The sequence below is a fragment of the Vombatus ursinus genome, unplaced genomic scaffold (genome assembly GCF_900497805.2).
Source record: "Vombatus ursinus unplaced genomic scaffold, bare-nosed wombat genome assembly UNPS02014784.1, whole genome shotgun sequence".
In the NCBI taxonomy this organism is placed as follows: Eukaryota; Metazoa; Chordata; class Mammalia; order Diprotodontia; family Vombatidae; genus Vombatus; species Vombatus ursinus.
This window is the reverse complement of record NW_020954562.1, coordinates 8,731,768-8,744,485: the sequence shown is the minus strand read 5'-3', so window position 1 is coordinate 8,744,485 and position 12,718 is coordinate 8,731,768. Positions and strand designations below refer to the sequence as shown.

At 36.1% G+C, this 12,718-nt stretch overlaps 1 protein-coding gene across 4 annotated transcripts in view; it reads left to right on the top strand.

Moving 5' to 3' along the window:
• Positions 1 to 12,718, top strand: part of NR3C2 (nuclear receptor subfamily 3 group C member 2) — a 375,105-nt gene that overhangs the window by 288,389 nt on the left and 73,998 nt on the right. For all 4 annotated transcript variants that reach the window (XM_027866801.1, XM_027866799.1, XM_027866798.1 and 1 more), the window contains exon 5: positions 11,985 to 12,329. In XM_027866801.1, the coding sequence (XP_027722602.1) occupies positions 11,985 to 12,329 (345 nt within the window). The remainder of the gene's footprint in view (positions 1 to 11,984; positions 12,330 to 12,718) is intronic.

Below are 12,718 nucleotides of genomic sequence, written 5' to 3'. Positions count from 1 at the left end.
GTGGGTAACATTTAAATAATCAAAAACTGACATTATCTTAGGGAAAAGAAGCAAATTGGAGATAAAAATATCTTATGTCCTGGTGAGTTTTTGCCTTACAAAATTTGCTGATTATTATGGTTTCCTACATTGCATTTTTTATTCAGGTGCAGTAGAAAGGACAGTGGGGTGGGCACCTGGTAAATGTAGTTTTGGGAGAAAGTGAAAATCATAGAAAATAGGGAAATCCATTGGAGATAGGAGGATATGTAAAAAGATCAGGGTATTCCTCTAGGAAGGAGAGGTAGGAAAACAAAGAAATAAACCTAGATTAAGTTCCCTACCAAGTAAGTAAAGAATCACAGAGCCCTAGAAAGAGAAGGTTGAATGTTCTTTGGTAAAGACTACCACTGATTGTGGGACAGCTCTTGTGCTCTTGGAAGCTCCCACTCCCAATTTAAAAGTCCAGACACAGCCCCCATAATCCTCAAAGCCCTAATTCTTTCCCCATCCAAGGGGGTATCATCTGTAATTTATTGAGGCTCTCTATATTCCACTATTTGCCATTTCAAGAAATTTCTTCTCAACCTGTTAGCTAATAAGACTCTTACGTTTTCCCATGTATCTGTAGGCCCTAGCCAAATCTGAGCAAAACAGACTTCTACATAATTTTTAGGGTATAAAACTAGTGACATATTTAGTTTGCAAAAAAAAAATTAATTCAGCTTCCAGAAATTTATTTCAGTCAGTTTGTTCGTGTGGTTAAAACACTTCAGAATCTACATTCTTAAAAGTTCTGTTCAATTGAGCAAATATTTGTTAGGTGCCTACTCTGTGCGAAGTACTATGCTAGGAAATGAAGATACAAAGACAAAAAACCAAAGAGACCCATGCCCCCACGGAGCTTACATGGTACTGGAAGATACACTGTTCATCAAAAAGCACAAGGCCATTGGAGAAGGTGGTAGGCATAAGCACCTGTGGTGATTGGGAAAAATATGGTGGCAGAAGTAGCACCAGAGCTAAGCCTTAAAAGGAGAAGACAGATTCTGCAAGGTGGAGATGAGGCAGCAAAAATCATTTCATGCTTGGGTTATAACCTGTGCAGATGCACAGAGGAGATGGAATACTGAGTTTAAAGAGCAACAAGTAATCCAATTTGGCTGGAGCCAGTATGGTACAGTGAAAAGAGCTCTGCCTCTACAATTAAGGACCATGGTTCAAATCTCTCCTCTGTCACTGCTCACCTGAATGACCTTAGGTACATCAGCTTCCCTGGACTTCAGTTTTCTCCTCTGTAAACGTCTCCAGTCGTCCTGATCTATATTTCGTCACTGGACTCAGATGGGTGGTGACTTTGCACAGCCCTCCCTCATATGAATCCAGTTGACTTGCATGTCATGGCATCACCTTCCTGATGTCATGGTCCTCTTCGAAAACAGAGGACAAACAACCACCTATAAAATGGAAGCATTAGGATAGATCTCCCTGAGGTCCCTTCAGGATCTAGATTTGTGATTCTATGATAGAGTGAAAGAAGCTGAATAATGCAAATTATTATATAAGGATAAGTTGGAGCCAGATTGTAGAAAGACTTAAATTTTGCATATCGATTTCTATGTTTATTCTTCAACCCACTATTACAAGTATAAGATCTTTTTTTAAGAATAGATTTTAATGGGCAGAACCAAGAGAACATTGTACATAGTAACAGCAATGTTGTTCTAAGAACAACTTTGAACAACTAAGTCATTTTGAGTTATGTGAATACTCAAATCAACTACAAAGGACCTATGAACAAAGATACTATCCACATTTAGAGAAAGAACTGATTAATGGAAGTGTGTCTAATATGGTTTTGCATACATACACACACACAAACACACACATACACACACGCACACACAGATGTACACAACTGTGTCTAATGGTAGCCTTTTCTTGGGTGGTATAGGGAGGAAGAAAAATACGCAGCAGAGAACAAAAGAAAACTTGGAAGCACAAGAAAGCAGGGTAATTGAAAACAATGTGTAGTATTTATTACAGAGTTTTTCAAAAAGAGTGTGAAATGGAAATTCATGGTTTTATACCAAATTCTCTTTTTATGTTGTGCTGAATACATGAAAATGTTCTTTTTTGCCATTTGTATTTAAGTTCAAAGTGAATAAAAATTTTTTAAATAAAATAAAAATGTATTATTATCTTTTGATCAGTTAATATCTTTAGTGATAGCTTTTGTGTTAATATTGATATCTTTTGTTTTTACATTTATATTTCCCCTTGTATCTCCTACCATCATGCCTCCCAGAAAATCCTCCCTTATAAAAGCAAATCAATTTTTTAACTCTAAAATTCATTCCTGTTATTCAGAGACAAACTGAGCTAGGGAAAAGATATATAATTTGCCAAGGATTGTCAGCACAAGAATTACCAGGTGGAAAAGCTTCCATTTCCATTATAAATAAAATGATAGGATCATTTCATGGTTGTTCTTTTTTAATTTCCCTTTCTCCTCCCTGCAAATCCACAACTAATTAAAAAATGTGGGGTATAATTCCAAGTGGACCCACCACTTAAGAAGTAATGTTAGAATTCGATCTCTTCCTGATTGTGAGATTTGTTTACTGAACTAGGTTTTTATTATGTTATATCATTTTAAATTTTCAGGGTCTCCACTCCCAGTTTTGTATATCTTTCATAACTTTATCCTGTTGGAAAGGAAGGTCTCTGTGCCCAGTTGTATATAACTATACCTACTCCTGTACTTTATATGGGTATAGCAAACACACACACACACACACACACGCACACACGCATGCATGCATATATACACAAACACACACACATATTTGGGAAAACTGCTGTTGTTTTGGAACTGGTCTTTTTTTGGTCTAATATGCCATCCACCAGAAGACCAGGGCCTACCTGGTTATCTTGCCACTACTCTATTATTACCCCCCTTACTCTCCTTTCTTTAACTGGAGCAGTGACTTTTCAGTCTTTAGACAGACCTCCAGAGACTATGACTTCTGCCCTGAACCTCAGGGAATTAAGCAATTCAGCTTTGGAGCTCTACCTGGAACTGAACTGTCCTGATTGATGAGTAAGTGAAGACTCACCTAATCTGCTGTGTCTACCCAACTATCCAATCTCAAACCACACTTTATATCCCATCCGGGAATCTACCAGGAAACCGGGACCTTACCATCTTGCCATCTGCCCTCCACTACAAGAGTATTCCTATTACCTACTTTCCATCTTTTGCTTTTGCTCAAATCCTTCCTACCATTGCTATTAGAAAAATTCCCATAACTCCCCAGGTGAAAGATGTCTCACCTTGACTCAATACTACCATAGGTATTGTATCCTTCATTAGAATGTAAGCTCTTTAAGGGGAATGTCTCACTTTTGCATTTGTAACTCTTAAAACCTACTACCTTACAATTAGTTAATAAGCATTTATTAAATGCTTTTTATATGCCAAGCACAGTACTAAGCCCTAGGGATTCAAAGAAAAGCAAAAAAAAAAAAAAATTTAGTCCCTGATGACAATGAGCTCATAGTCTAGTTGGGGAGACAATATGCAAACAGCTATGTACAAACAGAATATATACAGGACAAACTGGGGATAATTAACAAAGGGAAAGCACCAGCATAGTAGTAGTGCTCAAGAAATGCTTATTTATTCATACATACCAGTTCCCTAAACCTCTTTTACTTATATTCCCCTACTGTAAGGTAGAGGAATCTTTCCTACCTTTTATTTTTCTTAAATGTTTCCAGTGAGAGTTTTCTTATTAATGGTAATATATTCTAGTGTCATAAGAGTACCGCATTCCAAAGAACTTAGAGGAAATTCTCTTGGTGTCTATACTAAATTCTATTTACTATAGTTTCAATCTTTTACTTCTTGTGATATCCTCTGGTGGAATAGGGAACAAGTTTATAATAGCAATTGTTGTGTATCTTTTCATGCTTTCGAAAATTGTCATGATATTCCTCATTTCTTCTCTAGAATAAATCAGCACAGTTCCTTCAGCTTTTCCTCTTGGAGAATTGCTTTGTTGTTGTTTTTTTAAGGTAACTTCTTATCTTTCTGTAAGCTTTATGTATCCCATCAAGTATAAGACCTAGTTCTGAAAGCACTAAAATATAATTGTGAGCAACATGAACTTTAAAGGATAGACTCTCTCATAGTTACAAACTGATTATGTACAAAACACTATACCAGGATTTGTAGATAGTTTCCAAAGGAAGCAGCCTCTGTTATCCTTCATTCAACAATCAATGAATCAACAAGTATTTATTAAATGCCTTCTATGTGCCAGACACATTGCTGTGCCCTGTGATTATAAAGGAAAAAAACCTGAAATAGTTCTTGACATGAAAGTGTTTATGGGGGGCAGGGAGTTGGAAAAAGATTCATATATAAGTAAATATCGTGCAAGTAATATTGAAGTAAATACAAACTGAATACAAAGTAAATAAAAAGTAATTTAGAAGGAGGTACCAGCATCTTTCAACTTTTAATTCTTTTTTTTTTCTTTATTACAAATTCAGACAAGATTTCTTTTGGTTTTCCTCAATTAGTGAGATTTTTCTGTTTGACCAGTTATAGCAGTTTGCAAGTGAAATTCAACTATTTTTGTTTCTCTGACTTCTTCTGTCTCAGCTGTCCTTCCCATAAATAAGGCAGCTTATTTGGTTTCATTTCTGGCTATTAATCATATTAATAATTAATTCATTTAATTTTTTTCCTTACTATGAACTTAAATATCAACAAACATGAGCCTTTCATTATACAAAGAACAAAAAAGTATTAAATGTGAAATTGAACTATTATTTTACTTACTAAAGACTTAAATATTTTAAAATAATATAAATATATAAATAATGTGAAAGAATTTGCTTATCTCATTAACTAGCTTTCTTATTTAGAAGTATTATAATTTCTATTATGATCTTAAGAGAGGGATACTAGCTGTGTGACCCTGGGCAAGTCACTTAACCCCAATTGCCTAAAAAAGGGATAAAACAGAGACTTGCACCCCAAAATTTCATTATAATGAAGGAGATGCAGTGTAGAGTCCAACTTGAAGAGGAATTCTCTGTAGATTATGAGGTACTCTAGTTGTTCCTATTTATAGATGAAATTGTACTGATAGCATAAAGCCCTGGAATATTGTTGAACCTATCCTGAAAGATATCCGTAATCACTCAAAAGAGTTTCACCCACCAATCCACACAGGAAAGACCAAATGGATGAAAAATACCTATTGACAAGTTTATGATATACAGTTAGATGGAAGGTTGTTCATTAGTGTGCATGTCTAGGATTGACAGTACAAATGGACTGTGAATTGGACAGAATTATGATTAGATAGCAGCTAAATGTCTCCGTGGATAGATGTTGAGCCTGGAGTGAGGAAGACCCAAGTTCAAATCTAGCCTCAGACGCTTCCTAGCATGGCCAAATTATTTAACCTCTGTTTGCCTTAATCTACTGGAGAAGGAAATGGCAAACTATTCCAGCTTCTTTGCTAAGGAAATTCCAAATGGGGTCCTGAAGAATCAGATACAACTGAAATGAATGAATAACAGGTGGCTAATACCTGCTGTATAAAATTTTGGATTCACTTAGTATTAATTTAGTGACACGTAACAAAGAGTGATAAGTCCTAGAATTTCTTTATACTAATGGTTTGGGTAAAATAAACATTCTGAGGAAAGTTGTGACCAAAAAAAGTAAGTGTAGGTAGAAAGTCATTCTCTAAGTATATTTTTATTTTAAGCTAGGCCTGCTCTTAAAACAGAAGCAAAAAAAATATGAGACTATTTAATAAGAGAATGAAATTTTTAAAGAATTAGTAGGTACTTATTTTTCAGTATTAGGATTGGGAATTTAGAAAAAATAGTTAGCATAAACAATGAAGAAATTGTCAGCAACCTGACAGTGAAGCATTCCTCCCTCCTCCTTATAATGAAGAGAGATGGACTATGGGCGCAGAGTGACACCATGCCAGGCATGACCAGTGGGTTAATTTGTTCTTTTTAACTGTCTATCTTTTTTATCGGGGAGGGTTCATGTAGGGGAATGGGTTTTGAGGGGAAGGGAGTCAGGGGAAGTGAGAGCAATGTAAAAAGAACCTTAGTAAAATATTTAATTATATTTAAGTTACAAATATGAAGGATAAGAAGAAATATGGGAAGACATACAAAGCAGTGCTTAGCGAAGAAAGTGAACTCAAAACAAAATGATTCAGTAGGAAGAGCACTGGATCCAGAGTTATCGGATTCTGCTTCTGCCACTCACCTGTGTGACTTTGGATAGGTCGCTTAACCACTTTGGGCTTCAATGTCCTCATCTAAAAAATGAAAAAGTTGGACCAGATGATAACCTCTGAAGTCTTTTCTAGTTCTGCATGTATGATCTAAATATAAATGCGAAAAGGTGGGGGCAGCTAGGTGACGCAGTGGATAGAACACTGGCCCTGAGTCGGGAGGACCTGAGTTCAAATATGGCCTTAGATACTTACTAGCTCTGTGACCTTGGGCAAGTCACTCAACTCCAGTTGCGCTCTCTCTCTCTCTCTCTCTCTGTCATTGTCTCGTGCTCTCTCTCTCTCCCTCTTTCTCCATATACATATATATGTACATGGTAAGTGAAACTATGATAATAATAACAATATCAAAATAAATTCACAAAAGAGTTCAGGAGGGACATGGTTCAAAGAACTCTGGATGTGAAAGTCACAGTAGATTGACGACCTGGCTGTACCAGTTGATGGCAGGGTTGACTTTGGATGTCTTCAGCTTCCTGGGTCACACTTTCATCATCTACAGAATGAAGTATTTGGCCCAGGTGACCTATAAGCTCTAAATTCTGTGATGCTGGAACCATTATGTGATGGAGCCCTTCAGGGGAGTATCAGGTCTATTAGAATTCCCTAGTCTCTTTGACAAGATCATACGAGATTGGTTTTTATAGGAACAATTCCTCTTGGAATGTGGGCAACCCTCCCCCCCCCCAAAAAAAAACACCTTCCTGATAGGACCCAGGGAACTCAAGATGATCAGCTAACTGCTACTCAGGGTGATGGACTATCTTCAAGGAGTGGCCCCTTCCCCATTGTACCTTAAAAATAAGCCATGAAATCATTTCTTCTGCAATCTCTAGCATCTGTTTCTATTTCTCTCTCTGTCTTTCTCTTTCTCTTTCTCTTTCCATGCACTTTTCTCTGACTGCCAGGCCTGTGGACAGCAAAGCATTTATGATGTTGTTTGTTGTTTATTTAGAGGTGGGTACAGAGTATACCTGTGTTCCATCTCTGGGGGCACTTGTTATGTAGCAGCAGTGGACACCATGCTTACATTCAAACTAAGAGCAGATATGATTTCATACACAGTTCTCTTCAGGAAAATTTGATGATGGCTTAGAGCAGAGGTAGACGTGAGTTTGCCTATGACCTGAGAGGATCACAGTGTTCCTGTACAACAATTTCCTATGTAAAGAAGGAGGGATTTTTAATTTCCTGGGCAGTTTGATCATGGAATTTAAGTCTTCTAGTCAAAGAAGGGAGATGTCCCAGGAAACATCAGCTTGGGAGCTATCTCCTAGATAACTTAAGACTTCAAGGGTACAAGAGTTTGGAAATATAAATGTTTAGGCAAAGCAGCAGGTTTCTTGAATCATCGTGCTCCTTGGAGAAAGAAGTTAGTCCTGCTTAGCGTTCCTATTTGGAGCTCAAAGCCAGTGACCTACTCAGACAATGTAGTTCCAATGAGAGTGTGATTACTTGTTCATCAAACACAAACTGTTTTTGATGTCTGAGGTGATGGGTGGAGGGACAGCAGTGATTCCTAAACCACAGTGTGGTAGGATGAGTCTTCAGGAGATAACTTTGGAGAAATCAGTAAGAGAGAGAGATTTTATTATAATGTCAAGGTGTTGACCTATTGGCAATTCCAAAAATAGTTCCCTTCCTTAGTGATATGGTGGACTATTTAAGTTCTTCATGTGTTTGTGTATCTGTTAGTAAACACCTGAGTTCTTTGAAATGTATGTTGTGAAAAAAAGGCTGTCCTATGCCTGACGTACGTTTGATACTATAAATGCTTTTATTAGATGGAGCTGGGTGCCCATTTTACCCACATTTGGAAAAAACCTAGACTTTGCTATATATCTTGAGAATCTTGGGGCCACTATAAGTAGGGGCAATGAGCCAAAAAGATAAATTGACCCTCGGGATCAGCCTCCACTCAAACCCCGTCTGGCTAAGTCTAGAGCCTTTGGAAGACCGTGAACGATGAATTATGATTAGACATTTCCCTAGACAAAAATGAAAAATTTGTAAGATTATTGTACTACTTTTGCATACATAATAATAAGTTGGTTTAGGAAACTTTGACTACATACCGATTTAGCACAATTTAGATTCCTGACTACCCACATGCCAGAGGAGCTTTTTAATGGCATTTTAAAAAGTCTACTCAGGACAGTATAAGGATAATTACTAATGTACTTTTTATTTCTCAGGAGCAAACAATAACTGGAAAGCATAAGAGATGGTAGAAGTGAGCTATGGAAAGTACAAATAAATTAGAAATAAGTAAATATGGATTATCATTCTATTATTAAACACCCTGAATGTATTCAGAAAATTATTTCACAAAGTTAAATATAACTGAGAAACTAAAAATCTCTCTGTTTTCTCTTTGGTTTGCTCTACAAATTTGGGTCATAAATTTCACATTCAGTATATTATATTGAAAGAAAAAAAAACTGGCTCTGGAGTCAGGGGACCTGAGTTCAGATACTACCTCTGGCCCTTACTACCTTTGTATAACCTTCCTGGGACTGAATTTCTTCATCTGCAAATGAGAAGGTTGGACTTTAACTTTGAAGTCCCATACCCTCTAGGTGAAAAATCTCAAAAAGGCTCTTTTAAAAACAAGCTTCGTCTTCACAGAATCTTATAGGCTTTTTTGTGTGTTTGTGTGAATAAAGACCTATGTGTACTGGAATTTAAGAATACCTTAAAGCACCAAGTAATTTGCATTACATGACATACCTGGTCCTTCTAATAATAGCCTTACAAGTCAAAAACAAAAAAACACAACAGCTTAAACAAACTCAAATTATATGCAAATAATTTTAATATAAAATGTAATATAATGTGTATTTATATAGTATGTATCATACAATTAACAATGATAATAGAATTGATATAAAATAATCAAGTGAAAATAATAGTTTAATGCACTTAGCATAGTACTGGGCTCATAATAGGTGCTAAATAAATGTTAGCTACTATTAAAAAAAAAGTATTACAAACATTACCCACAATTATTATGTTCGAGCAGCTTATACTCAGTTTTGCTATTTGTTGTAAATCCTGGAAGGAGTGAGATTTTTATGAACTAGATTTCTTTCATCTTTATAAGAATAGAAAGTGTTGTGATTTAAAAAAATAAATATAGCACAACCTCATTAATTCAGGCTTTAATATATGGGCAGCTAGATGGCATAGCAGACATGAGCACCAGGTCTGAGTTTAAATATACCCTCAGATACTTTGTAGCTGTGTGACCCTGGGCAAGTCACTTCACCTCTGTTTGTCTCAGTTTCCCCATATGTAAAATGGGGATGATAATAATAGCACCTAATTTCTAGGGCTGTTATGAGGATCAAATGAAATATTAATTCTAAAGCGCCTAGCACAATGCCAGGAGCACTATATAAAAGTTGGTGGTGGTGGTGGTGGTGGTGGTGGTGATGGTGATGATGATGATGATGATGATGATGATGATGGAATTTGGCAACTAAAGTACACTAAATTTTGTGGGGTGAGCAGGATTTGTTAGGGAAATTAACTGTATAAATAAGATTTGTAAGAATGTTCAGTCACTTAACAAAATTAGTTTCTTTTAGTTTAGAAGCTGCCTTTTATTTGAGATCGTTAAGCTAAATATAGGTCCTACTTTGTTCCCTATAGCAATTTCATGTAATTTTTGTTAGACTTATTTCAGTTATGGTGTATCTTGAAAGGTAATAGTTTATTTTCTTTTAAAAACATTTTAGGATTCAGAATTTTTGATAATTCAGACTAGCCCATCCTGAATTACTAAAATATATATAATGTGTGTGTATACATATATGTGTGTGTGTATATATATATATGTACATATATAAGAAAGAAGCCATAATTCTAATGTCTGCTCGTTTTTCTAATTGTCATTCAAAATAGCATAGGCATAATATGTAGGAAGTTAAAGAGCTTCTTAGATCAGCGTGGAACTCATATGTACCATCAGAGGGTGAAGTGAACAATAGAAGGTTATACAGTTCCTCAACAGTTTTTGGTTCTTTAAGTGGAATAAACTAACTAGAGCAGGAATTCTTACCTTATTTTGTGTCATGGACCCCTTTGGTCTGGTGAGACCTATGAACCCTTTCTCAAAATAATGATTTTCAATGCATAAAATAAGATGCATAGGATTACAGAGAAAACCAATTGTATTGAAATGAAGTTCTCAAAATATTGTTTAGTAGCTTCCATCTTCCCAATTTAGTATGAAAAAAGAAAAAAGAAAAAATATATATTTTTTAAAATGTTCAACTTTAGGTTAAGAACCCCGAACTAGAGCAAGAATGTACAATACCCCATGGTCCTTTGGCTCCACATGCCTCAAAGACTCACATGTACAACTTTTGAAGTAGCATGAAAAAGGGGGAAATGCCATAAGATGTGTTGATTCTGTTTTAAAATATTTGTCTTCTAAAATACATGAAATGGTACTGCATTTCAACATCACATTTGTCCATTCTATTCAGTGAATAGAAATTAATTTGGTATTTAAAATGTCCTGGATGGAGAGACTGGAGAGTAGAGAATAGATTTTCAAGTGTAGTTAGAAGGTTGAGCATCCCACACTGCTCTGAACAAGACCTTAATTTGCTCCTATATTAAGAACTTTTGTAGACTGATGAGTTGGACTGTCCATTTTCCACATTACAAGATCTTTGCATTCGTTTCTTCTTCTTGTATGTTGTCTGGCTTGGAGCCATTTGATGGGCATCCATTCAGTAAAAAAAATTTTATTACATGATGTGATTATAACATTTTCCTAGGTGGAATGAGGAGTTTTTAGAAATAGAAAACATCATCCCAGCTCTTCAGAAGCTTTTGGTGTCATCAGGGAAACAAGAAAAACAGTATAGGAGAAAAATGAGTACAGGATTTAATCAAGTACATCATGGTAATTGTCCATGTGTTTATTCCGGAAGAATCAAGTGAGAATCAGGGAAGGTTCATCAGAGTGAGCAAGGCAAAAAGAGAAGCACAAAGTACACCATCTTTATTTTTGTTCTTCATTCTAAGCTTCATAGAGAAGACAGAAATCGTTGGCTCTTAGGAGGTGTTTTGATTCTATATTTCATTTATCATGTATTTAATTTGTTAGCTCTATTCTGCACTCTGTTCATTCCCAAGAGCCTGTGTAATTGAAAGCCTGTAGTTTTAAGCTTGTTAAACATTGTCTTTAAACTTTAAAAAGATAGCTTCCACTGAGGTCTGATGGTAAATGTATGCTTTAAATCTCTGTATTCAAATGGTAAATCTTAGAGTAAGCATTAATTTGATTCACCTTGTTATTTTGACACTTCTTGAATCTTTGATTTCCCTCTACCTAACACAGATTGCAACCCACAAATAACTGTCTGTGCCATAAAATCCCTTAGATGTTCCACAGAGGATCTGTCTGGTATAATGGAGGCTGTCCTCTAGATCCTTCATGCTTTGTGGGTACTGATACAGCATGTAGCATACATCTGTTACCCCTTATCTCCATTATGTGAACAGTTCAGCTCCTTTTCTGAGTGTATATGTTTCCTTGTTATTCTTTGTTTTATTATTTTTACTTCTTATACCCACATTTGAGCATCCTGGAGTTGCTACAGGTAAAACTGTTCTTTACCATTTGTAACAAGATCTTTTTGCTTTCAGCTCGAAAGTCAAAGAAATTGGGAAAATTGAAAGGGATGCATGAAGACCAGCAGCCTCCACAGCAGGCTCCACCACCACCTCCCCAGAGCCCAGAGGAGGGGACAACGTATATTGCACCAGTAAAAGAGCCCTCTGTTAATACAGCCCTTGTTCCTCAGCTCTCCACAATATCAAGAGCACTGACACCTTCACCTTCTATGGTCCTTGAAAGCATTGAACCGGAAATTGTATATGCAGGTTATGATGGCTCCAAACCAGATACGGCGGAGAACTTACTCTCTACCTTAAACCGCCTGGCTGGCAAGCAGATGATTCAAGTAGTAAAGTGGGCAAAGGTACTACCAGGTAGGAGTTTACTTTATTCCATGATTTTCAATCTTCTTTACTATGTAACATCTGTCTGTTGATATGAGTTTAGTTTTATTTTTATTCCTATCATTTCCATTTTGAAAAACATATATTGAGAATAGAGTGTAGTGTGAATTTCAGCTGAATAGGGATGGGATATATTTATTTACACAGACACACAAATACACACACAGACATAGACACACAACCTTTGGTTGATGATGAAAATGGATGGAAAGTGTGTTCTTGTAAAGAGAAACAAGGTAAAAATATTTAGTTTAAGAATGAAGAATCAAAGGTAAAAAGAATTCCATGTATAGCCTGAGAAGACAGCAGCCTTGTAGAGTATAATTAAGAAACATCAAAAGTTCCACATGTAACAAATA